The following is a 27,662-nucleotide window of genomic DNA, read 5'->3' as shown; positions in this document are numbered from 1 at the left end:
CCGCCCCAATGTGCATCTCCAAGTCGCACCACTAACTTTCTTGCCACTGCCTGTGGCCTCCACAATCAGATCTCCCTGCAGGCCAAGTAGCAGGTCTGGTTTAACTGGGCTCACCAGATGGTGACGAATAAGACCCATCATCCACCTGCGACCTGCTGCAGACATTTAGTCAGCCTGATGTGCCCAAAAGAATTAAATGGAGTCTGTACCTATTAAATGGCACATGTTTGTAATCACACCTTCAATAAAACTGGCAACACCCACATTGGCAACAGGTACAGACTCCATTTTCTTCTTTTGGGCAGATAAGTTGTACTGGCGGACAGAGAGACCAGGAGGTACCTGCAAAAAAAAACCACGCTTATGTTTGTCAGCCTGAACCTGCCTAAACTATAGGGTTTGGGCAAAGCCATGCATGCATCACATAATACACATATTAATTCTTAGTTTTGTTATTGCTGCTAGTGCTGGCAGGTCTTCAGGAAAGGGAATGCTGTGGGCTGTAGTCTGACCTGGGCACCAAAGCAGAGCTCTGAAGATATACTGTGAGAGCATTGATATTCATTTCCCGAGCTTTCCTTCCTTATCTAAAGTCGCCGATCGATGTCATGTCCAGCAGGTGGCGCTGTGACTTTACTTGTGTGTGCGCTTCCTAATTCCTCCCGGGTAGGTGTGTTCTCTATACACACCGGGTGGATTGTGTACTGAGAGAAGACAGTTCCGGGACCGGGAGACGTCGTTTATTTGTCTGTTTACTGAAACGCTGATGGCTTCCTCCATTGGGGATGTAGCTCTGAGGCCTCTCCAGAGAGCCATGAAGCTGGCGAACCGAGCAATTCAACTGGACACCGGGAACCTGCAGCGGGTAAGATCAAGCGAAAGGGGATAGTTCGGGGGGAGGGGAGGAATAGTTCTGATCGTGAAGCAGAATGACAGTCTCTGTAGAAATGGAATATTTGGTACATCCAGCCTTTATGTAGTCACGCTCCTGTTTATTGTGCTCCTGACTTGTGGATGAGGTGCTAGAATGTGCCTGGCCCTGTGCTATTCCATGCAGAGTGTTTGCTATTATTTTAATACATTGCATGGGTCACCAATTGCTTCTCTGCTGCTGCTGCTGCTGGAAATTGGTAGGATTGCCACTTGTCATCTAATGCCATGTTAGCCATGCCAGTGCACTTCCACACCTTATGTCATGTAACCATTTAGTAACAGAAACCCCACGACTGGATCAGTATCATCCTAATGTCACAGTTGTTGGTCATTTTCAACTCAAGCCCTCAGAAGCCAAGCTCCCCTTTAGCTTTAACAATATCTGGAATACAGTGTCGGACTGGGACACCAGGGGCCCACCCAAAAACCTTAGATCAGGGGCCCACCAAAAGACATTAGACTAGGGGCCCACTATCAGTACTATTATAATTCCTCTCCTCATGCAACCTCTATTCTGCTAGTCTCTTTTCTTTACATGTTTTAATCTATTATTCCATCTATTTAGCCTCTTTGTTCTCATAGAAATAGGTAATGGCCATGAAATAAGCCAAATGTTTTAAAGCAGGAGGGCCCACTGACACCTGGGCCAACGAATTTTCCTGGTATCCCTGTGGGCCAGTCCGACACTGCTGAAATATTAAATAATTATTCACCGGCACAGATTCCAGGTGAATCGTAGCCTCACTTTAACTTGCCTCCATGCTGAGCGTTACCTGTCACTACTCCAGGCCTCCCAATTGGGAACCCTAATAACAAGCGTTTAGTTGATATTTCTGTCTTTCAAGTAAGAATAATACCTGATGCTCTTATGCATTAAGCCATAGCAACCTGTAGTCATTTGGGTTTTTGTACTACTCCACATTTTCTGGACCTGGGCAACCCATTTCCTGTCAAGAAAGAAAAATATATATCTTCTTAATTGTACAGGATCCGTTATCCAGAAACCTGTTATCCAGAAATCTCCAAATTGCAGAAAGAACCATCTCTCATAGACTCTGTTTTATCCAAAAAAATGTTATAATGATTTTTTTTCTCTGTAATAAAACTGTACCTTTTACTTGATCCAAACAAAGATACAATTAATCCTTACTGGGAACAAAACCAGCCTATTGGGTTTATTTAATGTTTACATGATTTTCTAGTGATGTATGGTATGAAGAACCAAACTACGGAAAGATCCATTTTCCAGAAAACCACAGGTCCCAAGCATTTTGGATAACAGGCCCCATACCTGTAAAAGATTATTTTTTTTGTAAATTTAAAAAAAAGTGATGAACATTTAAGCATCTTGTCTGGCTCGCAAGCAACTAGCATGTTTTTTTCCAGTTTATGTGTTCTCTTGCTTTACAATGTTTTTTTGCAGACTTATCCCCATTGTCAGTTGTCAAAGGAAACTTTCTCCCTTTGTTTTTGTAATTGTGATTATCAAGGTTATCTGTTGTTTATATGTTTTTTTCCTTAGGAAGCCTATGTGGAATACATAAGGAGTGTCAATTATATTTCCCAGTTCCTTCTGGAAGAGGCTGAACAGATTGGTGAGATATCTTGTAATTGTTCTTCCATATAAACAAAACTTTTAGTTGAGGGGACACGTTTCATTATCTCTTAAAGCATTGGATAATCATATAACCTGTATACCACCCATCCTATAGCCTTTGTTGTGACTGTTTTGTTAACAAGAGGCCATAATGTATTCGGATTATCTGTAAATTTAATTATCTGCCTTGCAAGGACCAAACATGGAGTAGCTTCAATTTGCTGAAGAATCAAGAAAACATAGATTTTCTATGATTAAACCAATAGGCAAAAACTATGTTCAACACCAGCTCTATTCTTTGAATCAATGTTAAAATTGGTTTATACTGTTGCTTTAAAGTGCTAAATGAACAGTCTGCAGTGCATTTTACTGTGTCTGACTCCCGTAGAAGAGAACTTCACAATGATCCTGAATGATCCCTCTTCTACGCAAAGATGACATCTGATCATATTCACTTCAGTGCAGGACAGGAGATCTGAACACCTATGCAGAAAAGGCATCTGAGCTTATTGACTGCCATCCAAAGAGGGCAACTGAACTTACTGATCTCCCATTCAGAGAGGTTATCTGAACATACTGATCTCCAGTGTAGTGCAGGAACTGTGTGAATAAATATTGGCACATACGCCTGCAATAGTCCCATGTGTGTTTTTAAGGGAGTTGTTTAAATGAACATTTAGTATGATGTAGAGAAAGATATTCTGAGACAATGTAACTGCAAGAGGATGTCATTATGTGTATATCATATTAGTTACCATGCTGCTTTGATCAGTTTAGGGAAGGAAAGCCTGATAAATCTGTTGAACTGCATAAAACATGATTTTTTTTATTTTCAACTGACAGCTGGCAGTGGCCTACTGAGTTTAGATTCACAAAAGATGCTGAAACTGGCAGAGCAGTGTCTTGAAAGGGCTCACACCACAGCAGAAAAGTTGGGTGAGTATGATTATCTTCAGTGAGACTTTTATTTACATTTTATATTTTAGTATTCAATTAAATAACTTTGAAAACTTAAAAATGGAAAACTTTGTCATGAACTACAACATATTGTATAGGAAATGGCATATACAGAGTTCATTGTATTGTCAAGCGGTGATTCTTGCCTGAAATTATGTATGGGTTGGCTCAGATCCCTTGGAAACAGTCCTATTATATTTTGTGGCCTGAACACGTTACAGTGTTCTGTTTGTTGAAGTGTACTTATCCCGTATAAAACTGGGTTTATCTGTGACAAAATTAAACTGCATATGGATATTCTTGCTAACACTCTGCAGTATGTTTCGTTACGATGACCAGTGATTTGTACTGAACTCCGTTGCCTTGTTTGTATGAGCTAATTAGGAAACATACAGTGATTTTATACATTCTGATAAATTATATCAACTTTGCTCTTAACAATTTGAACATTTAACACATAAGGGCTCATTTATAAACACTGGGCAAAATTGCTCCTGGGCAGTAAGATATAGCAACCAATCAGTGATTAGCTTTTTTCAGCCAGCTGCAGGTTGAAAACTGAAAGCAATCTTCTGATTGGTTGCCATGAGTTACTGTCCAGGTGCAAATTTGCCCAGTGTTTATAAATGACCCCCAGTGTGCAAAGATGGAATATAATCTATAAGAGCATGAAGCTGCAGTGCCATTCATAAATTGGAGATCTGTCATTATCAGTTTTAAATAAAAAGAGCAAACAGTCTGTCTACAGGGCTTTTTATTGTCACAAAACTCGGTAAACCCACAGCTAACGTAGCACATTTACTGAACTCTTCCTCTACCAACCCCCTTCCCTCTCTTTGGTTAATAAACTACTTTATATGTGTGTAAGCAAGAAAAATCAACATTACATTAAAGAGATACCGCCATCCTTTTCTGGCTTATCTTTGCATTGCTTACCAGGTATCCATAGCAGATGCAAAATGTCTCTTGCAATTGTTACAGGACTGGTTCACTTTTTGTATGACATGCCTTCATATCACAAGATGATTTGCTATTGTTTTTTACTTTTCTAAAAATTATTTATAAATACATTAAGGTGTGTAGCTTTCTGACTTAGAATTTTTATATCTATCTGGTTGTTGGGGCTACATTACCCAATCAAGCATCAGCAGGGAAGTCAGATTGAAAATTATTAGTAGATGGCCTAAATATAAGGGTAAGGCCACACTAAGCGATAGCGCGGCGATTTGACTCGCCGCGACTATTCGCCGCGACTTTTAATCCTCAATCGCTGGCGAAACTTTAGCGCTGGCGTCTATGGGGAATCGCTGCGTAAAAACACACGCGGCGATCTTTTTTCTATTGTCGCTCGAAATCGCCTAGCGAGGCGATTTCGAGCGACAATAGAAAAAAGATCGCCGCGTGTGTTTTTACGCTGGCGATTTTGCGCGATTTCCCATAGACGCCAGCGCCAAAGTTTCGCCAGCGATTGAGGATTAAAAGTCGCGGCGAATAGTCGCGGCGAGTCAAATCGCCGCGCTATCGCTTAGTGTGGCCTTACCCTAAATGTACATTTTGTAAAAATAACAATTACAATAAAATGAAAGGGTCACAGTCAAGCATTGTAGCATTTTCAGTTGCAGACTGAAAATAGGCAGGATAGGAAACCTATCAACATGATCAAATAAAGACAAACTGAAAGGTTGCTCTGAATAGGCTGATCTATAACAGGACTTAGCTATGTCCTCCCCTTCCTATGAGGCAGGTTCTTTGCAGCAACAACTCATCAAACAATTGATATTTGCTTGTTTCAGTGCTTGCCCCTTTCCTCTTGCAAACCCAGACTGTGTACCTTTTGCTGAAGTTTGGAGAGAGTAGTGGGATTGTAAGGCACAGATACCATAGTATTACTTATGACTCGCCTGCGTTAATGCACACGCGGCGATGCGTTTTCAATAGTCGCCCAAAATTGCCTCAGTGAGGCAACTTCGGGCGACTATTGAAACCGCATCGCAGGCGATTTTGCGCTGTAGCCTATGGGGAAAAGACGCTGAGGCAGTTCGGGGAGATAGTCGCCCAAAAGACATGGCGATAAGTTGCCAGGCGACAAAATCTCCTCGTCTGGACAAGCCACCAGGAAGACCCGTTGTTTCTAATGTGGGATCCATATGGCAACCGTATGGCTCTTTATATTGATAGTTTTCTCCAAGAAATTCTTTCCACTCTAAAACCATGTCTAACAGACACCACAGAGTTTGTAACAAGACTGAATACAGTAACATTGCCATCAGATAATTTTCTGTTATGCTCATGTTAAAGACCTTTTTACATATACCTTAATGAATTGTTAATTAATTAATTAATTAATTAACGTTTACCACGCCCTCACTTCAGGTCACGTTATCTTCTCACGCTTTAAATTGTTTTGTGCATAATGTGTCTGTATGCTTGATAAAGGGGGTTACCCCGAAACAATGCAGGCTGCAATTCACTTAATAAATTAGCAAGGTTTACCCTGCTAGCAGTACCTGTGTGCCAGTAAATTCTGTTGGATTATAGTACACCTTCCCAAATGTTAATAGGTACATATGAGTCTGTATGAGAATTTTTTATGATTGAGAATGTCTTTTTGTGATTTATATTATTTTGTACAGGCCAAGCTGGTGTGGACCACCCACTGAATCTCCGTGCAGACATCCATCCTCTTTCTTCCCCTCATTCTTCCAGTGCTGCCAGCTCTACCTCTAGATTGTCTTCTCTCTCCTCTATGTCTCATTCTTCAGGTCATCGCAGGGCCTGCTCTGATGAGATGCAGAAGCTCAGCCCTTTTCCACCACCAGAGATTTTCCAAATGCTGCTGGCAGCTGAGGTTCAAAGAGGCAAAAAGTACTTTATTTATATATCTTTATATATTTTATTTTTACTTAGAGTGCCCTATTCATTGATTACACTCTGCTCTACAACATGTAATTTGTGTGGGGTATATTTAATTTGCAGAGAGCTTACACCTCTGGAAGAAGCTTCCATCCAGAATCAGAAGCTAAAGGCTGCATTTGAAGTCCGACTCGCCAGACTGAACCCCAGACAAGCAGCACAGAAAACTTCACTGGCAAGTGACAAAGGGAGGGGGGTGATCAGGTCAGTGTCTCAGAGTTTAGACACACTGTCACAGTCCCACAGAGACTGTTTCATTAGGCTGGCACATGATGTATCAGAGAGACACTGCACTCCTTTCATGGACTGTGATGGGACTTAAGAAACAAAAAGTTATGTGCTAAACTGGAAAATATAGTATTAGCTAGCATATTTTATTTTTGGAATATGTTTGGGGTTTGGTATAGTTTGTATTATACTACTTGTTCTTTAGGGGAGGTATCTGAGATTTTTCAGGGGAGCATTAGTTGTGTAGAGAACTGGTATGAGAGAGGGACCACCAAGATGTGACTGATGTTCATACCGTCTTGCTGCCAAAAGTGCAGGTAAGACAAGGCAACAAGTGATGATAACAGAACTAGTAACGTAAACCCATTTGAGACCCAAGTGAGACATTTTAGATACAAAGAAGGAGGTTCCCATGTCTGTTGTCAGGGCTACAGGGCGGCATCACGTTAGATATTATATACAGAATAAATTTTTGCAAAGAAGGAAAGATTTTTTTTTCTGTGCAAATTACTGGCAGACAATGTGGGCAGCAGCTCAGATAGGAAATAAAACTACTAGCTGGCATATATATAGTAATCGGTTACAGTCTATATTTAGAATAGCACGTGATGCCCAATGACAAATGTAACAACAGGTTTTTTTTGTTTTGTTTTTTTTGCTGGGTGGTAGCAGAATAAAGGGCTGAATTTCTGCATTGTGCTGCTCTTCCTGACTGGGACCAGGGTTTGATCTAATTCTGACAGTTGTAGGCAGTAGTTCCCAAACTGTCCGAGCTGGCCTCGCAAAGGGGGCAGCAAGTTGAATGCTTATATACAGTCGGCGTATCTCTTGAACTCTATATAGAAGAGTAAACAGACCAATGTGTTTTGTACAATGTATATCATTTAATTACATCTACTCTATTGGTGGCAAGTCGATACTGGGCCCCATGCTGGCTCTTTACATATTGTAGAGATGCTGAAGTATAACTTTAAAAGTGTTGGCTTTGAACATAACCTTGCCTTGTGAACAGGGCTGTCATCAAGGGAGCACAGGGGATATTGTTTTACCGGGCCTAAAGGGGGGCCTCACTTTTTAAAATAGTCGGGCCCCCTTTGACAGCGAAAGGAGCCAAAGCCTGAAAGCCAAGAAAGGAGCCGAAGCGGTAGGATTAGACATAAAAAAAACGTTTGGCTTAGATTCTTGAGTGTAGTGTTGAGTTTGTTTAAAGTAAGCAGAGTCGTGTGGAATATTGTTGTAGAGCAGATATAGAAGAAGCCTTGGATTTTTTACATATTGAGATGGGAAGAATGAATGATTGGATTTATACAGAGAAAGTGATTATTGGAAAAAGACTTTAAAGTCGACCAATGTCTAACTGTTTATTTTTCCACTGACAGACGCTATCCCTTCAGCGACAAATGATGGAAAATTTGGTAATTGCAAAAGCAAGAGAAGAGACTGTATCCTTTAGACATAACAGATGATGGGAATGGAGGACAGCAGAAGAGGGACCATTCTGACTTTTTCTGTACCCATATCTGTACTCATACCTTCCTTATCTGTACAATCAGCTTCAGAGGAAAGCAGAGGAGCGCAGACTGAGGCTAAAGGAAGAATCAAACAGGTATATTATTGTGAGGAAATACTGCATAAGTAAATCAATCTTGCAGTCCTTGTCATACCAGAACTATAAAACTACGAATTATGAAAGGGTGAACATCGTGCAAAGCATCTTTGAGCCAGTTCCCCCTGAAGAATTAGATGTTAAGGAAAACTGTAGGTATGAAACCAAAATAGTTGTTTTTTGTTTATGTGTCTTATAATTCATATTTGTTTTTGCAGGGGATGTAGTTATTCTTAGTATCATTAATTTTGTACCAGCAACAGCTTTAGTATAAATAAAACATGTCCACAAAGGGGTCCAGATAAGCAGGCCCCGAACATTCAAAGCTAACTCATAGTAAGTGTGCACAGGCACTCTTTACAGGAACTGACTCATAGGCTCTGGTGTTGTGAAATAAAGTGCAGTGTAACAGTATGCTGGTCTTTCTTTCCTTTAGCGCTGTTGTGCTTTACTAAAGCTGCATCCATTTGCAGATTAAATGGCTGGAGAGCTTCAAGCTGAAGTTCTATTTTGGCTGTCAGTTTTATAAATACAGCACCAGGTCATGCCACTGCCGCCACAATGAGGTTTTAGTCTTTCAAGAAGCCTACCCTCACTCTGCTTAACTACCAAATGCAACACCACATAAAGTACCACAATTCTCACCCATTTAATTCGATCTTGCCCACTTCCACACCTTGTGTATTACTCCCTTCCCTTTAGAGTGTATGCTCTGCAAAGGGCCTTCCTCGCCTTTTGTACCGGTATTGATTGTGATGTATGATGTAACTCCATATGTTCTATGTATATAATTCATGTGATTTAGTTGTATATAAATACATGTTAATAATAATAAAATAATAAATGAATTGCCATGGTACATAACAATGCAGTTACCTTACAACATAGTCAGATAGCATTATTTTACATTTTATCAGTATATGGTATCGTATGGCAATAATCATGGAATTCAGTCTTACAACGGAGCAAAAATCTAAAACATAAAAGAAAATGCAAACTTAAAGGAGAAAAAGCTACTGAAGCAGTTTATTGCCAATTGCCAGATTAGCCACAATAGTGCAAGCTATAACACTATTTTTATTCTGCAGAATGCTTAACCATACCTGAGTAAATAGCTCTAGAAGCTCTTTCTGTATGGTTAGGATAGCAGCTGCCATATTAGCTTGTTGTGACATAATTTCCTGCCTGAGTCTCTCCCTGCTCACTCATAGTTTTGGGTTCAGTTTACAGCATGGAGGGGAGGGGGAGAAGGAGAGGAGCCGACTGAGCATTCTCAAGCCCAAGCCCAGTAGGTTTATGCTGATAACAAGTCTGATACAGAAGCCCATGTATACAAAATAGAAGGAAAGAAATGCAGTGTTTCTTTTGACAGAGGACTCAGAGCAGCATTATTTTTAGGGTTTACTGGTGTATTTATATAGACCTTTCTAATAAAGCTGACTCAATTGTAGCCTTTCCTTTTCCTTTAAACGCTAAAAAAAGTTTCCCAATATCAACCCTGCCATTCGTGCCCGCCACTTGGAGAACTAAACCCCCTTGCTTATAAAAACCCCTACCCTCCATAGTCCCCCCTCCCTGCTCTCCCCGCACAGGTGTTAACATCTGTAAATGCCCCTAAGCCTGTAATTACCCCTCGTTGCAGAGTCAGCGCATCGGAGCTCATGGGCGGGATTTTCCGGCACTTTGGCAATCTTCCGGTCTTCTTCCAGCACTCTGGTAATTTTTGTCACTTTTGGCGGATGCACGTTTAGCACATTGCGGAATACTGCTCCAACTGCGCATGCGCCAATAAGGCGTTTACTTAACGAAGATTACCGAAGCGCTGAAGATGGCCCCCATGAGCTCCGCTGCACTGACTCTGCAACAAGGGGTAATTACAGGCTTAGGGGCATTTACAAATGTTAACGCCTGTGTGGGGGGGAGCAGGGGGGACTATGGATGGTAGGGGTTTTTATTAGCAAGGGGGTTTAGTTCTCCTTTAAAGGAATTGTTCAGTGTAAAAATAAAAACTGGGTAAATAGATAGGCTGTGCAAAATAAAAAATGTTTCTAATATAGTTAGTTAGCCAAAAATGCAATGTATAAAGGCTGGAGTGATTTGATGTATAATATGTCAGTCTGAACACTACTTCCTGCTTTTCAGCTCTCTTGGTTTACACTGACTGGTTACCCTGGCTACCAGGCAGTAACCAATCAGAGACTTGAGGGGGGGCCACATGGGTCATTTCTGTTGCTTTTGAATCTGAGCTGAATGCTGAGGATTAATTGTAAACTCACTGAACAGAAATGTACCATGTGGCCCCCCTTTCAAGTCGCTGACTAGCTCAGAGTTATAGAGCTGAAAAGCAGGAAGTTGGATTCTGGCTGTTTTATTAGACATCTGTTCACTCCAGCCTTTATATATTACATTTTTGGCTAACTATATCAGAAACATTTTTTATTTTACGCAGCCTATCTATTTACACAGTTTTTATTTTCACACTGCACTATTCCTTTAAGAGTGATATAAAAATAATTCTCCCTTGTCATGTAATGATGTGTTTGTTCCCAGACAATGTAAATGCCCAGTAGTGGAGAAGGCTCATCTTATAAACTCTATTTTCTTCTCCAGACGTTTCTCTCTAAACGAAGACATGACTCCTGAGCAGGAAGAGCAAAGGATCCTGTACACAGCTGTGCTGGAGTATGAACAAGATCATGTGAGTTGAATCTATGTTCCTTTTGTGCTTTGATTTAGTCCTGTGCTGCTTACCAGGTCTCTTTAATCATATTGGCAGCCTCTGTATTAAGGGTCTGACTGGCCTGCCGGGGCACTGGGGAAAAACCCGCTGGGCCCTGGCATTGTCGGGCCCTAGTCCCTCTAGTTACAGCAGCAGCCTACATTGACTTTTTTTTCACTCGCTCCCTCTGAGCTTTCCTTCTCTGCTGCTTTTTTTTTTTTAAAGCTCTCCTGGTCCACTCTGGAGGAACTCTTAACTTGCCGCATATGAGAAAGCTGTCAGATTTTCAATATTGGCCACAAATGGGTATTAGACACCTAGAGGATCTGTTGGTGGAAGATACTTTCGTCCCCCTAGACCAATTAAAAACCAAACTGGATAGACGAGATATACAAATATTTAGATATTTCCAGCTGAGAAATGCCTTTTATGCACAATTCAGGTCATTCCAAATTACACCCAAATCACTGGCATGGGAGGGTAGACTCTGGATCCTAAACCCCACCAAATTACTATCTCAATTTTACAATATAATTCAAGCCCCATTCAATAAAGCCAAACAAAAGTAGTTGTCACTTATCCCTTCACTAGAGGAGGACCAGTGGGAAGAGGCTACGGATAACTTGTACCCCTGTCTAATATCACTAAGAGATCGAATGGTTCAATTTAAAATGATTCATCAAATTTACATCACCTTTCTCAGGCTTAAAGCTATGGGTAGATCAGAAGGAGCCAAGTGAATAAATGCGACAGGGGAGAAGCTGAATTCCTCCACTTGATATGGAATTGCCCTAAAGTAGCAGCATATTGGTCAGAAGTCATCCAACACACTAATATATTTCTATCCTTTCCTGGAATTAAGTCCCCTGAAACTATTGGGTGTTATAGATGAGGCAGTCCCTTTACAAAAATCCAGAACACTATTACGATCTATTTTGTTCTATGCAAAGAAACTACTAATAATGAAATGGATGAACCCCAATCCCCCCACAATTCAGCAATGGATCAACCTAATAAATGGGATATTGCCTCTAATTAAATTGACATATAATGTTAGGGAAACACCCCAGAAATTTGAGAAAATATGGGAACCTTGGTTAGAGGTCAACCCTCATGCATCCCTATCAGACGACTGAGCTCTAAAGTGACCTGAAGTATAAGCTGATAACTGATGAATATGGTATATACATCTTTATGTATTGAAACTGTCACTAAAACACAAATAATTGAAAACAGTAAATGTCAAGCCTGTGGTTTGCTTTATTTGTTTTTGTTGTTTATTTTGAAAATGCAAAAATAAAAACCTTGTCGCGTGCCCTGCAGTCGAATTAAATTCCTCCGGCTGTGACAAGGAGAGAGCAGTAGCAGCTGCTCTCAAAACTGTGGAGCCGAGCATCTCATTGTCCAGCATTGAAAATACACGCCTCCTTCAGGTTCCCTGATTTCACACAGGACAAAGGGAAGCAAGGTAGAAACAACTGATCATACTAAAGCCCTGCAGCCTGCTCACCACCCTCCGGCCCAAACAGTCAGTCAGTGCCTGTACTTTTGTATTATTTAAAGCTGTCACTGGATGAGTGTGCTGACTACTGGTGTACTTTCCTGTCAAAAGCCAGATCATGTAAATTACTGCCATCCTGCTATGAGCCATTGTCCTATGACATTTTGGGGTATTTGTACATGTAGTTGCCACTTCGCCATTGTGTTACAACTTCTGGGGGTATTTGTACATCTAGTCCCCCAGGCGCCATTGTGTTACAACTTCTGGGGGTATTTGTACATGTAGTTACAAATATTTTTTTACCTCCTAAAACTAAGTTTCACTATAGTGATGAGTGACTCTGACCCGTTTCATTTCACCAAAACCTTTGGTACCCCGGAGGTGCGGGCCCTTGAAATCCAGTTTCCTGGTGGGCCCAAGGCACCCTAGTCCGACGCTGTCTGTATTGTCTGTATTTTCTTTATTGAACATTAACCCCAGATTACAGTTTTATACTCTTTATAGGTTTTTCCCAATGTCCCATACACGTTTTTGTCTCTGTCCTTCAGGATTGGCCAAAGCATTTCAAGCAGAAGATAAAGGGAAACCCTGATGACATTGACCTTGTTTCTAGCTTTATGTGTCAAGTCCTCAGGTAATGTGGAATGTGTTCTTTCTACCAATGCTATAGATTATAGATTATAGTTCCACATCTTTATACATTACATGGTTTCTGATCCTGTTCCTGCCTAGTTATGATGTACAGTTTCTTATTCTGACAGTACCCCTGACCATCCAGTTTCCAAACTGCTAACAAGTCTTCAGTGCCAAATATACAGCCGGGTGTATCCAGTTATCATTAAGGACCCTTTTGAGCATAATCCTGTTACATCAGATGTTTGCCACCAGTCACCGACTCTCTCACCTGCCTCCAACTCTCAGCATTTAAAATCATCACAGAGTTTACAGTGTCTCCCCAGTCTTTCCCAGCCTTCAATCAAGCACAGCCTTTCCACAGGTGAAGGGTTTGAATGTATGGAGGCCACAAAGGACAAGCTTATTGAAAAAGGTCCATGTGACAAAGAGAGGGATAATTCATTTGAAGACTTGGAACACTATCTTTCACCAACAGAATCCTCTGTAGCCAGTGCCAATTTAACAGTGCCTGCTCTTCTTAAAGCTGTTGTAAAGGAGATTCATAATGCTAAAGGTAATATTTCATTATCTTCCAAACTAAACAATAAAAGGCAGTCCAATATAAATCTGAGTTGAAGTTCAGTTTGCCCAGGCTTAGAGACTCGGGTTTGCTGTCCCCTTTCTATCCATGACATGCCTTGAATTACAACGGTGGTTAGAATGGTTAATTGTAAGCAACTTTTCAATTTTCTTTAGAATTTATTTTTTTTATAGTTTTTTAGTTATTTGACTTTTTCTTCTGACTCTTTCCATCTTTAAAATGGGGGTCACTGACTCCATCTAAAAGACAAATGTTCTGTAAGGCTACATATGTATTGTTATTGCTAAATCTTATTCATCTTCCAGTCTCTTATTCAAATCAATGAATGGTTGCTAGTGGAATTTGGACCCTAGCAACCAGAATGCTGAAATTACAAACTGAAGAGCTGTTGATTAAAAAGCTAAATAAATAAATAATATTAATAACACAAATAATAAAAAATTAAAACTAATTGCAAATTGTCTCAGAATAGCATTCTCTCAATCATCTAAAAATTTTAACTCAAAGGTGAACAACCCCTTTAAAACAATTCATCCGAGGAACTGTTTAAAGTGTCATGTAAGATTCATTCATGATTCATGTAAGAGTAATTTTATAAATGGTAACCTCAGGACTGTGACTGACCTAATTTTACCATATGTTGCATTTTTCTAGACACCAGGGGGCACTGATGCAATATTAGCGTTCAGTAAGACTGGTTTATAATGAAAACTTTTGAATGTGTGCATGAAGAGACATTTAGGAAATAAACACTAAATAAAGCTCTGTATTATAGTTCTTTAGATGCCTTGAAATAATGATTTATTTTTAATAAAAAATGGCAGAGTAATCTAACTTCAATAAAAACACCTAAAGAAGCTGTTATAGTCCCTAATATCAGAAAATATCTATCAAGTAAAAAAATGTACATTAACATGGCACTTTCAGCGTTCTATGGGAATGTAAAGCTATGATGGGATGCAAGTGGAAGACTTTAATAATCATCCACATTGTACTCCACCTTGGAGGAGTTAAATCCTTAAACTCAGACTGTGCTGCCCTTGCCTGCCCTGATTCCCAGTGTAAGTTTAGACCAGCCAGCAGGGAGCGGAGCTACAGGAAGAAATCACTAAACAGAGAAAGAAGACGGCGTGTAGAATAACTTCTAATAAACACAGATATTTATTTAAAGGGGACCCATCACCCAAAAAAAATATTCATAATCCTATTTTATCACATTAGTCAAGCAAAATGAACTTTAATTACACTCTATAAATTATTTGAATCTTGTTTCCTTCAGTCTGGGAATTCATAATTATAGCAAGCAGGCAGGAGCCATTTTGTGGACACTGTTATTAAGACAAGCCCTGTATCATCTCAGAATCTGATGTCCATCCCCATGCCCTGGCAACACAATTAAATGGTAAAGAGAGAGGGGGGAATGTGTGGAGAGCAGTTACATCTAATTGCTGAATGGAAAGTGAAAGTAATTGTCTGCCCTGACTCTATGCCAGGGGTGTCCAACATTTTGGCTTCCCTGGGCCACATTGGAAGAAGAAAAATGTTCTGGGGCCACACTTGAAATACACACAAACACTAACGCTAACTTTTGATTTATTTTATAGTAAAAGAAAAGAGGGTATCATAAACCTAGTGGGATTTTTGACATTGTGTTTGGGAAACGAATGTATCAATATCTGGTTGAATGGAAGTAGTTGCAATTCTCAGTGAATTCTCAAGGTGATCATCAGATAATTTGGTTCTAATTTTACTCTTAAGGTGGCCATACACGGATAGATCCGCTCGTTTGGCGATGTCGCCAAACGAGCGGATCTCCCTCCGATATGCCCACCTTGAGGTGGGCAATATCGGGCTGATCCGATTGTGGGCCCTAGGGCCCAACGATCGGATCCTAGCGTTCGCCAAACGGGCGGTCGGATCGCGGGACCGCATCAACGAACAGATGCGGCCGCGATCCGACGGGATTTTTAACCCCATCCGATCGAGATCTGGCTGACTTTCGGCCAGATCTCGATCGGGGAAGCCCGTCGGGGGCCCCCATACACGGGCCAATAAGCTGCCGACTTGGTCTGTCGGCAGCTTTTATCGGCCCGTGTATGGCCACCTTTAGCGTGTTCATTCTTGAAAAAAGTTGCTCACAAATGTAGGCGCTGCATATATCCCTAGCATAGCGGGCGATGCCACTGAAGAATGCTTACCTGCCTTTGTAAGTAACCGAATGCTCACTTGTTTACTGCTTTTCCTGCTCTAGGAAGCCACACACCCCATGTAAAATTTAAAGCACACATGCACACAATTAGCGACCGCGTACATACGCTCTCTGTGCGTGACATTGCAACATGATGTTTCCTGGATTGGTGGAAGTTCAAGTTGGACCACATTCATATCCATCCTGGGCCGCAGGTTGGACACCCCTGCTCTATGCCTAAAGGTGGCCATAGACGTAACAATTACGTTCTTTCTTGGAAAAGATCTTTCCAACAAAGATTTTTTGTTTCAACACACATGTGTAGAGCTGAATCATCAGATGCACAGGTAGAAACAATAGAATTCTATCTGTATCTGAGGATTCAGCACTAACAATGGCCGATATATGGGTGCCTTCAAAGTAGGGATGCACCGAATCCAGGATTCGGTTCGGGATTCGGCCTTTTACAGCAGGAATCCTTCAGCCTGTCTGAACTGAATCCTAATTTGCATATGCAAATTAGGGGTGGGGAGGGAAATCGCATGATTTTTTGTCACAAAACAAGGACGTAAACAATGGTTTCCCCTTTCCACCCCTAATTTGCATATGGAAATTAGGATTCGGTTCGGTATTTGGCCAAATCTTTCGCGAAGGATTCGGGGGTTTGGCCGAATCCAAAATAGTGGATTCGGTGCATCCCTACTTCAAAGGCACCCAACCAAAATTTTCTGTCCAGCTCGATTGATGAGCCGACCGATGTCCAAGTCTTCTGCTGATATCGGTCAGCTCTTTTCCCACCGTACACGCACAAAATATTGTACGAAAATTCGTTTTGTACGATATTATCTGTGCGTCTATGGCGACCTTAAGGCATAGAGGGGCAGACAATATTTGATTGACAGCTGAGATTTTTAAATGTGCTTACAACAGCTATGAATGCTTTAATAGAAAATAGAAATTTGATTTCATGTTTAATTTGAAAAGGACTTTTATTGTGTCTGAGTGACAGGTCCACTTTAACTTAGCTACTATGCTACAGATAGGAATTGTATAATGGGAGCTGAAGGAATGTTTGCAAGGTTTTACATGTGTGTATGCAAGCTTAGATTTCTTTAAAAGTACCTAATACTGAGCTTATAAACAAGCAGAGCCATGGGGCTAAAGAGTAAAAAGTCTCTTGGGGCTAAATAGAAGAGGGGGATGGTGGTTAGCACCGCTTTTCCAAATGGTATGCGTCCAATTCCTTAATAGTTGCTCTGTGCTGCAACTGCAGCAAATGATCCAAGTATAGGAGAAGGAAGAGGAACACCAGCAGTGTTACTGCAAACAACTTTTTATTCTAGGCAGTGGTAAACACTCTCCTTTGGGGCTGTATGGGTTAATATTACTAGGAAAGGATAGTTTGGGGTCGGTTTACAAGAGATATAATTCTGCTGGGATGTAAGGCGAAGGTCCTAGCTGGAGGGGCTATTGCTACGGGCTGATGCTGAAGTTGGACAGCCCCAGTCTGTAGTTCTAAAACAGAGATCTGTGGTTCTCCAGCTCTTACTGCGGTATCACTCACTAATACTAAAGTTTGGAATGGGCTGGAACTTGTGTCTTTTATATGCTAACACTTGAAGGCAGTGATACAGTTCTGTACAGACCGATATTTACTGGTCACTTCAGATTCAAGCCTATATAGTCTCTGATGAGTTTAAAATATGCCAGACCTTTTCATTTTTCTTTAAACTGTATTTTTTAAATAATAACATACATTAAAAGTACCCTAGCCCCCTTAAGAAATTTTTGGTTGCTCCTTTGTTGGCCAGCTGTTTAGATTTGGAATGTTGTTGTATTACAAAGATTCACACTTGGATGATCCAAAACTGTGAACAGAGGGGCCCAAACTGAATAGGGATTGGGATGGATACTTATTTTTCTTTCCAAAATTTTCCCGAAAGCTTATTTTGCAGGCCTATTATAACAAGGTTACAGACATTTCAGACAGCTTCAATAAGGGGTTGAACTATAAAAATCAATAATAAGGCTAAAAATGCCATATTTTATATACCAAACTAGTCAATGACACTGCATAGCTCAGTGTGCTCTGGACAGCTTAGGGGTTGCTGCAAATCGTCAAACAGAAGCTTATGCTGCAGGGCTAGTTCTTAAATTGTGAGGCAAATGTTACTGGTTTCTGACCTGTCATGCAATGTGAATCTAAAATAATTAGCCCCTTGTATCGTCAGCCCCCTAAGTACAGATAACTGGCAGCAGTAAAGACCATGGGGCATATTTGCAGATCATTAGTGCTAGGCTAAGAGTAAACCTAATGTGTAGAATTTCTAGTTCACTTCTTTCTTAAGCTTTCTTAAAGCAACAGTAACACCAAAAAAATTAAAGTGTTTTAAAGTAATGAAAATATCATATACTGTTCCCCTGCACTGGTAAAACTGATCTGTTTGCTTCAGAAACACTACTATTGTTCATATAAACAAGCTGCTGTGTAGCAATGGCGGAAATTGAAAAAAGGCTACATATGGCACATGTTAAATAGTGGATAACGGATAACACCATTATGTTCTACAGAGTTTATCTGCTGTTTAACCTGAGCCTTTTCTCATTTGAATGGCTGCCCCCATTGCTACACAGCAGCTTATTTATATAAACTAATAGTTTTATTAGTGCAGGGCAACACTGCATTATACTTTTATCACTTTAAAACACTTTCATTTTTTGACGTTACTGTTCCTTTAAGTTTTTCTTTAACACTTATTGATGTTGTTATATGACTGGAACTATTGCAGGATGTGTGGTCCAGCATTCAGTCCGGAACCTCCTTACATTGAAACAAAATACAAAGAGGGGGCCTGAACCATGACATTTCTCTAGTTAGAGAACAAAATCATGTAAAAGTGTAACAGGATAAAAAATAATATTTTGTAGTATGACCTGGAACTTATTCAGCCTGATCTTCGATACATTGGAGTTCATTTTGCTTTGTCTCTCCACAGACCTGCTGCTGTCTGCCTCCCTGCTGGATCTTCCGCCTAACCCTCATTTTAAGGATGTCTGTGTTGAATGCATAGATGAGAGTTTTTTCCCTCCAATATGGCCTGCTCTGCTAGCTCTGTATAGGTGAGTATTTTTATTCCTCTCTGCAGCAGCATGCAAATACAACCCCTTGTGCAGCACGACAAGAAGACAGTGGTGTCTCATTGAGAGATAAGGGGAATAATAATACCTATGTCACGTAGTTGACCAGCATGACTGTATTGAAATATATGGACGAACAACCCCTGTGTTGTTTAAAGGGGAAGGTATTTTTAATAACCTTTTGTATGAAATGTTTTTATGTCCTTAAATGGGTTGTTCGCTGAAATTAACTTTATAGTATGACATAGACGTACTACTCTGACACTAGTCGCAGTTGGTTTTAATTTTTTATCCTTTGTGGCATTTCAGTTGTTAAACTTTTTGTTCAGCAGCTCTCCAATTTGGCATTTCAGCAGTTGTCTTGTTGCTAGGGTTGTGTTTACCTTAACAACCAGGCCAGTGTCGGACTGGCCCACCGGGATACCAGAAAAACTCCCAGTGGGCCCAAGTGTCAGTGGGCCTCTTGCTTCTAACCATTTAACATATTTCATGGTCCTTACCTATTCCTTTATGGGGAAAATGCTTAATAATGGGAAAATATAGTAAGTAGATATCAAAATAAAGAGTTTGAGAGAGGAGAATAATAGCTTGGAAAGTGGGCCCAGTTTTCCGGTGGGCCCCTGGCATCCCAGTCCGATACTGAACCAGCCAGTGGTTTGAATGAGAGACTGGAATATGAATATCAGGGACTAAAGTGCAAGCTAAGGTTAAAAGTAACAATAATAATATAATTATAAGCTCATAGAGCAATCTTGGGGTCAGTGATAACTATAAAGAATAGCTATAAATATAACTAGAAATAATAAATAAAAAAGACCAATTGCAGAGTTGCTAGGAATGGGGCATGCTATAGCATGCATAAAGTTAACTTAAAGGTGAACCACCACTTTGAATACAGTGTTCTCCCCAGGCAGTTTTGGGCAGGTGCATCGCCCAGATGATTCTCCCCACCGGCCAGTATCTCTGTACACCTGCTCAGCCCCAGGTCGCACGCATAGCTCTAGTATGCATGTTGAAGCTGGAAAGACTGCACGCTGTTTGTTAGAGTGCACAGTCCTATTGCCATATAAAAAAATAGGTATTTTAGCGCACAAAGGGAGGGTTCCCAGGCACTTATTTATTTTTCCTCACCCAGCCTTTTTTTTTTCCCACCCGGCATTTTTTTTGTTCTGGGGAGAACATTGAAATATATTGATATGGGTAAGTAAAGAGGATTTCTTTTTTTCCATTCAGGGATACCCTGATCTGCATGGTACAGGGTGTTGCTGTAACAGCGTGCTTAGTGAGGCAGTGAGTGTCTAAAGCTGGCCATACATGCTCTCCGCTCGTTTTGGCAATGTCTCTCCCCAATATGCCCACCTTGAGGACCCAACGATAGGATCCTAACGAATGGGAACGGGCGGTCAGATCGCGGGACCACATCAATGAACAGATGCGGCCATGATCCAACGGGATTTTTAATCCCATCTGATCGAGATCTGCCCGACTTTCAGCCAGATCTCGATCGGGGAAGCCCCTTGGGGGGCCCCATACACGGGCCAATAAGCTGCCGACTCGGTCTGTCGGCAGCTTTTATCGGCCCGTGTATGGCCACCTTTAGATAATGTACTGAGTACTATAGCTGTTTTTTCTGTTTGCAATATGTCCATCCAGTGGTTTAGTTCTCATGCAGAGTTTTTGTATTTACCGACCAATCATTGTCTGAGGTGATAAGGAGACTTTTGTCACTATGGACATATGGGGGCGATATATCACAGTATATTTCAACTTCACTAAATGTTATTTTTTTGTATTGGAGTCAGTATAGAATTGTATTTTTGCAATTTAAAGAGGTATTGTGTAAAAATGGAATGACAGAGCCCCCCACTTTGTACACATCAGGTTACATTTTTCGTGCTAGAAATTGTCTCTGGTCCAAAGTTGTCTAATTGATTTCGCTGGATTACGCCACAACTAAAGTGTGTAAAAAAGATTGTATCATTTCTTTTTTTTGTAACTCAATTTTTATTTAATTTTACAGAGTTTTTAGAGAACATGGACATTGGCATAATAAAATTATTGTTTCAGATTGTATACAGGTACAGTAGTTTGTTATTGCAGAGAAAGCATATAATACATATAATATCGGTAGTCTAATATAACATCATTATTTCTGTCAAGGGCAATTTTAACAGATGCTCGAAAATGCATGACCATGGAGAGAAAATAAGATCGAGTGACAGCTCAGAATGCTGTGAAGTAGTAGTAGGAATTGCAGGAGAATTCAGAATTAGGTTTACATTTTAACTGCACTGTGTGTATTTGTAATGGGTTATTCCATACCCTTGATTGTATAGATCCCACTTAGCCCCAGATCTTCATAAATTTTGGAATAATGCCCGAAGTTTAGCAGTCATACACTCCATATCCCTCATTTCTTCTAGTTTGAGGATTAATTCAGACATTATTGTCTAGATAGTCTTGCAGCGTTAGGATGTAGTTCATTAATTTTTGTTCCGTGGCCGTGTTTTGGGGATCGGGTTTGCCCACCAACGTGTTTAGTATGTCTAAATGTATTGGATGGGAAAGAACTGTTGTCAATAGGCCTTCCACTGCCTTCCAGAAGTCAATTAATTTGGGGCATTGCCACATTATATGTTCCAGAGTTCCTATTTCACGGCATTGACGGCAACACTGTGTGGAGGTAGTGGGATAGATTTTGCCCAGTCTTACGGGTGTGTAATACCGAAACAGCATGGTATTATAAAGACTTTCTTTGTGGCATACACATGAAACATTTTTCCTTGCGTTTTCCCAGATCTCTTCTCAGTCCTCGTGTGATAGGATAGTAGATTTTGGATTCGGCCGAACCCCTGAATCCTTTGCGAGAGATTCGGCTGAATCCGAAGGGGAAAACATTTTTTACTTCCTTGTTTTGTGACAAAAAGTCATGCAATTTCCATCCGGCCCCTAATTTGCATGATTTGGATTCGGTTCGGCCGGGCAGAAGGATTCGGCTGAATCCTGCTGAAAAAGGCCGAATCCCAAACCGAATCCTGGATCCGGTGCATCACTAGTAGTAGATGTTATTTTTTCCCATTTCAGCATGTTTCTGTGTTTCGGAAAAGGGTGGCTTGGGAGGCTAGTTAAGATTTGATGTATAATGGATATTAAAGTTTTCTGAGTCAGGCCCACCGGCAGATGTTTTCAAATGGGGTCATGGATAAGGTCAAGGCTCCTGCCGGTTTCTTTGACTGTTGTTTGAATAAAGGGAAGATTGTATGATTTTTGGCATTATGACTGATGTAAAACACAGCGGACTCCCTTTTATAATATATAATTATATATCCATTTGATATGCTCCTTTCAGAAGTCATCACATCATTAGTGAACACCCCACTGTTGTTTGCCTGGGAAAATCCACAGTGTCGAGTAACCTCATCTAGTCTGTGGATGTACCTGTAATATTTATTTGTCATCATTGTACCCTCCTTTAGTTGCAGTGAAGTCTTTAAGTACCCGTGAATATCTACACACACGCCTACGTATCCAATTCATAGTTACAGACCTGGAAGCCAGCAAAGTGAAGGATTCAACAATGACTGGCATTATCACTATTTCCTGAAGGGCAGGGTGAAGTAATTGGAAAAGATTGTATGACAAATAAATAAGGAGTAAAGTAAATGACAAGGCAGAGACTTGGAATAGCATTAATTATGGATATGTATGTACCTATGAGGCTTTTCAGTGTTCCCTTTTTTAAATAATTTTTCAGTGGCACCCCATTTAGCAACAAGCCTATTGTTTCTGCATAACGTTTTTATGTAGAGAGATATTTTATTCAGATTGTGTTCATTATGACTATTCTATAATCTGCATGGACTAGTGTCAAACATTCCATTCCTTTAGGCACATGCTTCTTGCCCGGGAAGAAGCTCTGCTTCAAGCCATGAAGTTATATAGGGATAATGCTCAGTCTGTGGTTGGTGTCCCACAGAAGCTTTTCCCTGAAGATGTGGAACAACCCTATAAGGCAGCTGTGGAAGAACTTGGTCATCTTCCCATGCACCACACATCCCAGAGGAAGATGGAGTGCATTGGTAAGTAAATAGACTGGGACTTTCTTGCTTTGCAGCTCAGAAGGGCTCAATACAGTAATATTGGGCAAAGCAGTTTAGTATTATAAAACAGTACTGAACATACGCTCAATAGTTTGGCCTAGTATTCATATCTTTTTTCCTAAGTTAGTTTAGTTTAGATTTTAATATAATACACAAAAGCCATGAATATCCTGTAAATTATATCCTTATAAATGGTGAGTTCTGATGTCATCAGTTATAAATGGTGAGTTCTGATGTCATTTCTGTCACAAGACTCACTGAAATGTATTATAATAAATAAAGTACCCCCAGTTGCAAAATATGAGGATATTAGAAGTTACCTCGGAGTTCCATGACCTGTATAAAAACACTCGGCCTTCGGCCTCGTGTTTTTATATGGTCATGAAACTCCTCGGTAACTTATAATATCTTTATATTTTACAAGAGGGGGTACGTTATTCACTATATATCTTCATAGGAGTCCTATTTTAGTAATAAGTACCTTTTTGTGTAAATAAAATACCACAGCAACTGGTCAGGGTTCAACAGTATCCTTTCTGCCTACCCTCGTTCCCAATAACACCACCCATGGGGTTGCATGATTTATATTTATGTATATTTATGTATATTTATGTATATTTTGGGGGCTACAGCAGCCTGACAATACCGACATTAACTGCCTAAGGCTAAAGACATTCACGTTCTGGCCCCTGAATGCATATGCGCTTACAGGCATGGAATTCCAGCAGCATCTTGATTTCTGGTTCTTTACAGTCAGTTTACAGAGTTAGTGAATGGCATAGTCATCAGTTTAGTCAAAGCTTATTGTTACGTGAAAATTGTAAATTGAATGACTTGTTGATTTCTCTGGGATTGCTTGCTAGTAGAAGGCTCCACTATTCTTGTTCATGTGCCTTTTTGTTTGCCAGTGAGAACCATGCGTGTAATCTGTGAATGTGCTGAGGAGTATTGTACCACACCTGGCACCTCCGCTATGTAAGTATCTGCAAGTGATGGTCGACTAAAACTGCTATAATGCAGGAAACAAAGAGCAAAAATGTCTTTCTTATTTCATGTTTTGATTCTCCTGCTCTGTGTCCATCCGTCTGTCTCTTCCCTCCTGTTAACAAAGCAGGATGCTGGGTACATGATCTAAGTTCCCACAGAAAACAAGTCTGATGAATATGATGTGACAGTTGTGAGCAGAACATAGCCTATCATGCAGGCCACAGGAGACCGCGTCACTCCACAGAGCAGCAGCTAGAGAGCACAGCGGCTGTCTTCTTTAATTAGCATTCAGACCCAAAGGAAGGGGGGTCAGGAATGGAGGGGAGTAAGCGCGACAAGTGGAGAGAGTTTGGAAAGTGAGAAGAAAAGCAGATAATTCAGGCAGGAATTAAAGCTCACTGTGAAACATGGGTCGTAAGGTGCAGCAGCAGTATGAAATGAGAGCAGAGACTCAGAGAGTTAGAACATGACCTTGAAAAGGTGTATTGGGCTCAATTTCAGTTCTTCTGTAGGTTATTTCACAAGGGGGATCTCTATATACATTACACTTCACAGGGAACATTCTTTATCTGCAAATCTCTGTTAATGAACACAAGTGAAAGTGGTCCTGCCCTGAAGGGAAATTAAATATCCATAGATTTCAATTAATTCATGAATGCATTTGCAACACAATAACTGTCCATAAAACATCACTCAGACATGAGAAATACATAAGAAAGTAGGGCCTATATGATTTACAATTGAGAGGTTTGCAGGTATAGCAGACAAGTAAGATAAACCTTCACAGTGAAAGTAAAATGGTAAAAAAATGATTTTTTGGTTCAGACATTAAAAGTTGGATTGCAATGAATAGGGTTAAATGCTTGACACGGACACTGTCAGAAGCCTGTGTAGCTTGGAGCATCTTCTGCATATAACTGTCAACACATAATGAGGCGAAATGATCTAAACTTCCAGACAAATCAGCATCTTTAGGAATGCCACAATGATCTGAGACAGCAGGGGGGCAGCTTGGGGGGCTGACCCCAGACACTAAGGGCACCTTTTCTGCTTTCTCCAGACACTGTAGCCTTTCACTTACTCTGCCTTTAGCCCTCCTCTCTTTCATCGTTGTCTTAAATTTATATTCATAATCCCATCATCATTATAGCTTATAAATTCTGTTGTAGAGCTTCATTCTATATTCTCTCTATTCACTTTCACTGTTTCTCCCTCTTCTTCCCACACCTCCCTGCCATTTCTGTTCAGGCATTCAGGCATAGAAATATACAGTTTTTTTCTGTTCCAATTATGCACACTACACTTGACAGTGGTAGTTATATAATGACACATACTTAAGGGAATAGCTTTCAAATAGCAGGGCAGGACTGTTCCAGCATTCTAGCGTAAAGTAAATAGGGCCAGATATTGCAGCACTTGGTTTAAATGTCCCCAGAGCATAAACACAGACATACAACTCTGGGCATTATGAGGAAAATGTGCCCAAGTGCAGTATGCCACAGCAACTTTATATTTTCCTATTCATCCTGTAGTTTATTATTGTAATACTTTGTATAGCACCACTATATTACATAGTGCTTTACATATATTAAAGATAATTCCCTGCTTTCAGTGGAGCTTACAGTCTAAGGTCCCTATATTATTCAGTTTGGTCAATTTCATCTGAAGTCATTTAACCTTCCTGTATGTTTTTGAAGCAGGCAAGCAATCCACGCAAGTGCAGAAAGAACACACAAACTCTTTGCAGATAGTGCCCTGGCTCGATTTGAATTAAGGTCTCCAGCGCTGCAGCAATGCTAACTGTTGGTTGGTAGGGCAGATTTGCCCACTGTTAACACTAGTTGATCTTTCCTTTTACTGCAGCTTCCATGCAACACACAATCCCCATCACAAAATAAAGCTAACTCGCACAAAAGAGACATCCAAGAGACTGTCTGTATATTCTTATATAGCTGTAGACAATATATTTTTTAAATAGTAGCAGATACTGTATTTTTTAGCTGCTTCCCGTTTCCTAGAATACATTTGACACCCATGACTTTAATGCTCAAATAATCTCGTGCATAATGGGATCCTGATATATTTTTTTCACTCTTGTACCTTTTGTCCTATTTGCATTTGCTTTAGCAATCTCCATAAATATCCCTTTCCTTGTCTTTTGATGCTCCGTTTAGTGACTGTGATTACTTCTTTATGGCAACATTACTTCTTAATGGACACCATTGAGAACCGATGGTTTCGCTGCCATCTTTTCAGTAAATTTCCCTGTGACATTTAATCTTTTACAGAGGGGCAGATGACCTGTTACCCATCTTGGCATTTGTAGTGCTGAAAACACACACACCACATCTGCTGTCAGAGTGTGCAGCACTGGAGGAGTTCATACATGAGGGGTATGTGTTCATAATCAGTGGTTTATAATTTTGGTTGTTTTTAGCTAGCACAGCTCCCTGTTATTGTGTTTATATCATTTAGAGACATAGGGGTAAATTTATCAGAGTGAAGTTCCGCCACTAGAGTGAAATTCCGCAGCTCTCAATTCATTTCTATGGGATTTTGAAAGGCGTATTTATTAATGGGTGAAATTGAAAGTTCACCCTTTGATAAATACGCCTATAAAAATCCCATAGAAATGAATGGAGAGTGGTGGAATTTCACTCTAGTGGCGGAACTTCACTATTAACTTCACTCTTTGATAAATATACCCCCTAGTCAGTTTAGGCTGCTATGCAATGGTAAGGTCACTGCAGAACTAGTGGTTCACACACTAGTGGCTTGAGAGACCATGGAAAACCCATAATTTTATTATTTTTCAGGTATCTTATTGGAGAGGATGGATACTGCCTGACCTCACTACTGAGTGCTCTGTCATATGTAGAGACCTTACCGTCACTTTCAGCTCCCAGTAACTGACTGCAAGGGATTTACGGACACTAACAACTTACTTTATAGCCTGCTGACTGCATTTCCTTGGCTGCCTGGTGAAAATGTATCAGATGCTGTGGATGTCGAGACACTGATACCTTTGTAATGGATCTAAATTATCTATTAGATAATCTATTTATTTAGCTTTTTTTACACTGCCAAATCACAGGGAGGTGGTGGCTGGAAGATGTCATTATGAATTTGGTTTCTTCGAAGACAGACAATAACAAGTCTGCCTTTATGATATAATAAAAAGTACAACCAAGTTTAAGGGGAAATGTTTCCTCTTTTTAAGTCCTGTAAGTTTTATCTGTCATACGAAATAAATAATATACATGTTATCGTCTACTTGATTACAAAATGCACATCCGGCCTTGAGGGGAGAAGGGATTGCCTAGTCAGTAAACTCAGAAACCAGGACTTCCTCATTTGCATCCTCCTGCCATACACTGCTTTTAGTATATGAACCACTGTATTGCTGCAATATTCAAGTATTAAGGAGCATACTTTTCTTTTAAAATAGTAACAAAAATCAGTGCAAGTTTTGCATCACATTTAATTCAACTATGAATTGCTGACTCAGTGTGTCTAAAATAGAAATTGCCAAAGTAATGGGAAACAAGCATATTGATTGAATTACATGTACATCTATTT

At 40.3% G+C, this 27,662-nt stretch overlaps 1 protein-coding gene across 1 annotated transcript; it reads left to right on the top strand.

Moving 5' to 3' along the window:
- The first annotated feature begins 320 nt into the window (after positions 1-320).
- vps9d1.L (VPS9 domain containing 1 L homeolog) lies at positions 321-27,347 on the top strand. Its single transcript, XM_018241492.2, has 15 exons — positions 321-865; positions 2,456-2,528; positions 3,374-3,466; positions 6,121-6,352; positions 6,464-6,575; positions 8,008-8,070; positions 8,182-8,234; positions 10,845-10,932; positions 13,003-13,088; positions 13,216-13,643; positions 18,855-18,978; positions 22,885-23,075; positions 24,005-24,071; positions 26,372-26,476; positions 26,900-27,347. The coding sequence occupies exons 1-15, from the start codon at positions 767-769 to the stop codon at positions 26,994-26,996; spliced, it is 1,911 nt and encodes a 636-aa protein (XP_018096981.1). The 5' UTR covers positions 321-766; the 3' UTR covers positions 26,997-27,347.
- Positions 27,348-27,662: the final 315 nt, after the last annotated feature.

This window comes from Xenopus laevis, chromosome 4L (assembly GCF_017654675.1).
Source record: "Xenopus laevis strain J_2021 chromosome 4L, Xenopus_laevis_v10.1, whole genome shotgun sequence".
NCBI lineage: Eukaryota > Metazoa > Chordata > Amphibia > Anura > Pipidae > Xenopus > Xenopus laevis.
The sequence above is the reverse complement of the archived record's forward strand: the minus strand, read 5'-3'. Positions and strand labels throughout refer to the sequence as shown.

Bases quoted from the DNA above. Each gene is read 5' to 3' on its own strand.
- vps9d1.L (XM_018241492.2), top strand. From the start codon at position 767: ATGGCTTCCTCCATTGGGGATGTAGCTCTGAGGCCTCTCCAGAGAGCC. The intron at 8,235-10,844 runs GTATATTATTGT...TTTCTTCTCCAG, and splicing joins CTAAAGGAAGAATCAAACAG to ACGTTTCTCTCTAAACGAAG. The intron at 18,979-22,884 runs GTGAGTATTTTT...CCATTCCTTTAG, and splicing joins GCTCTGCTAGCTCTGTATAG to GCACATGCTTCTTGCCCGGG.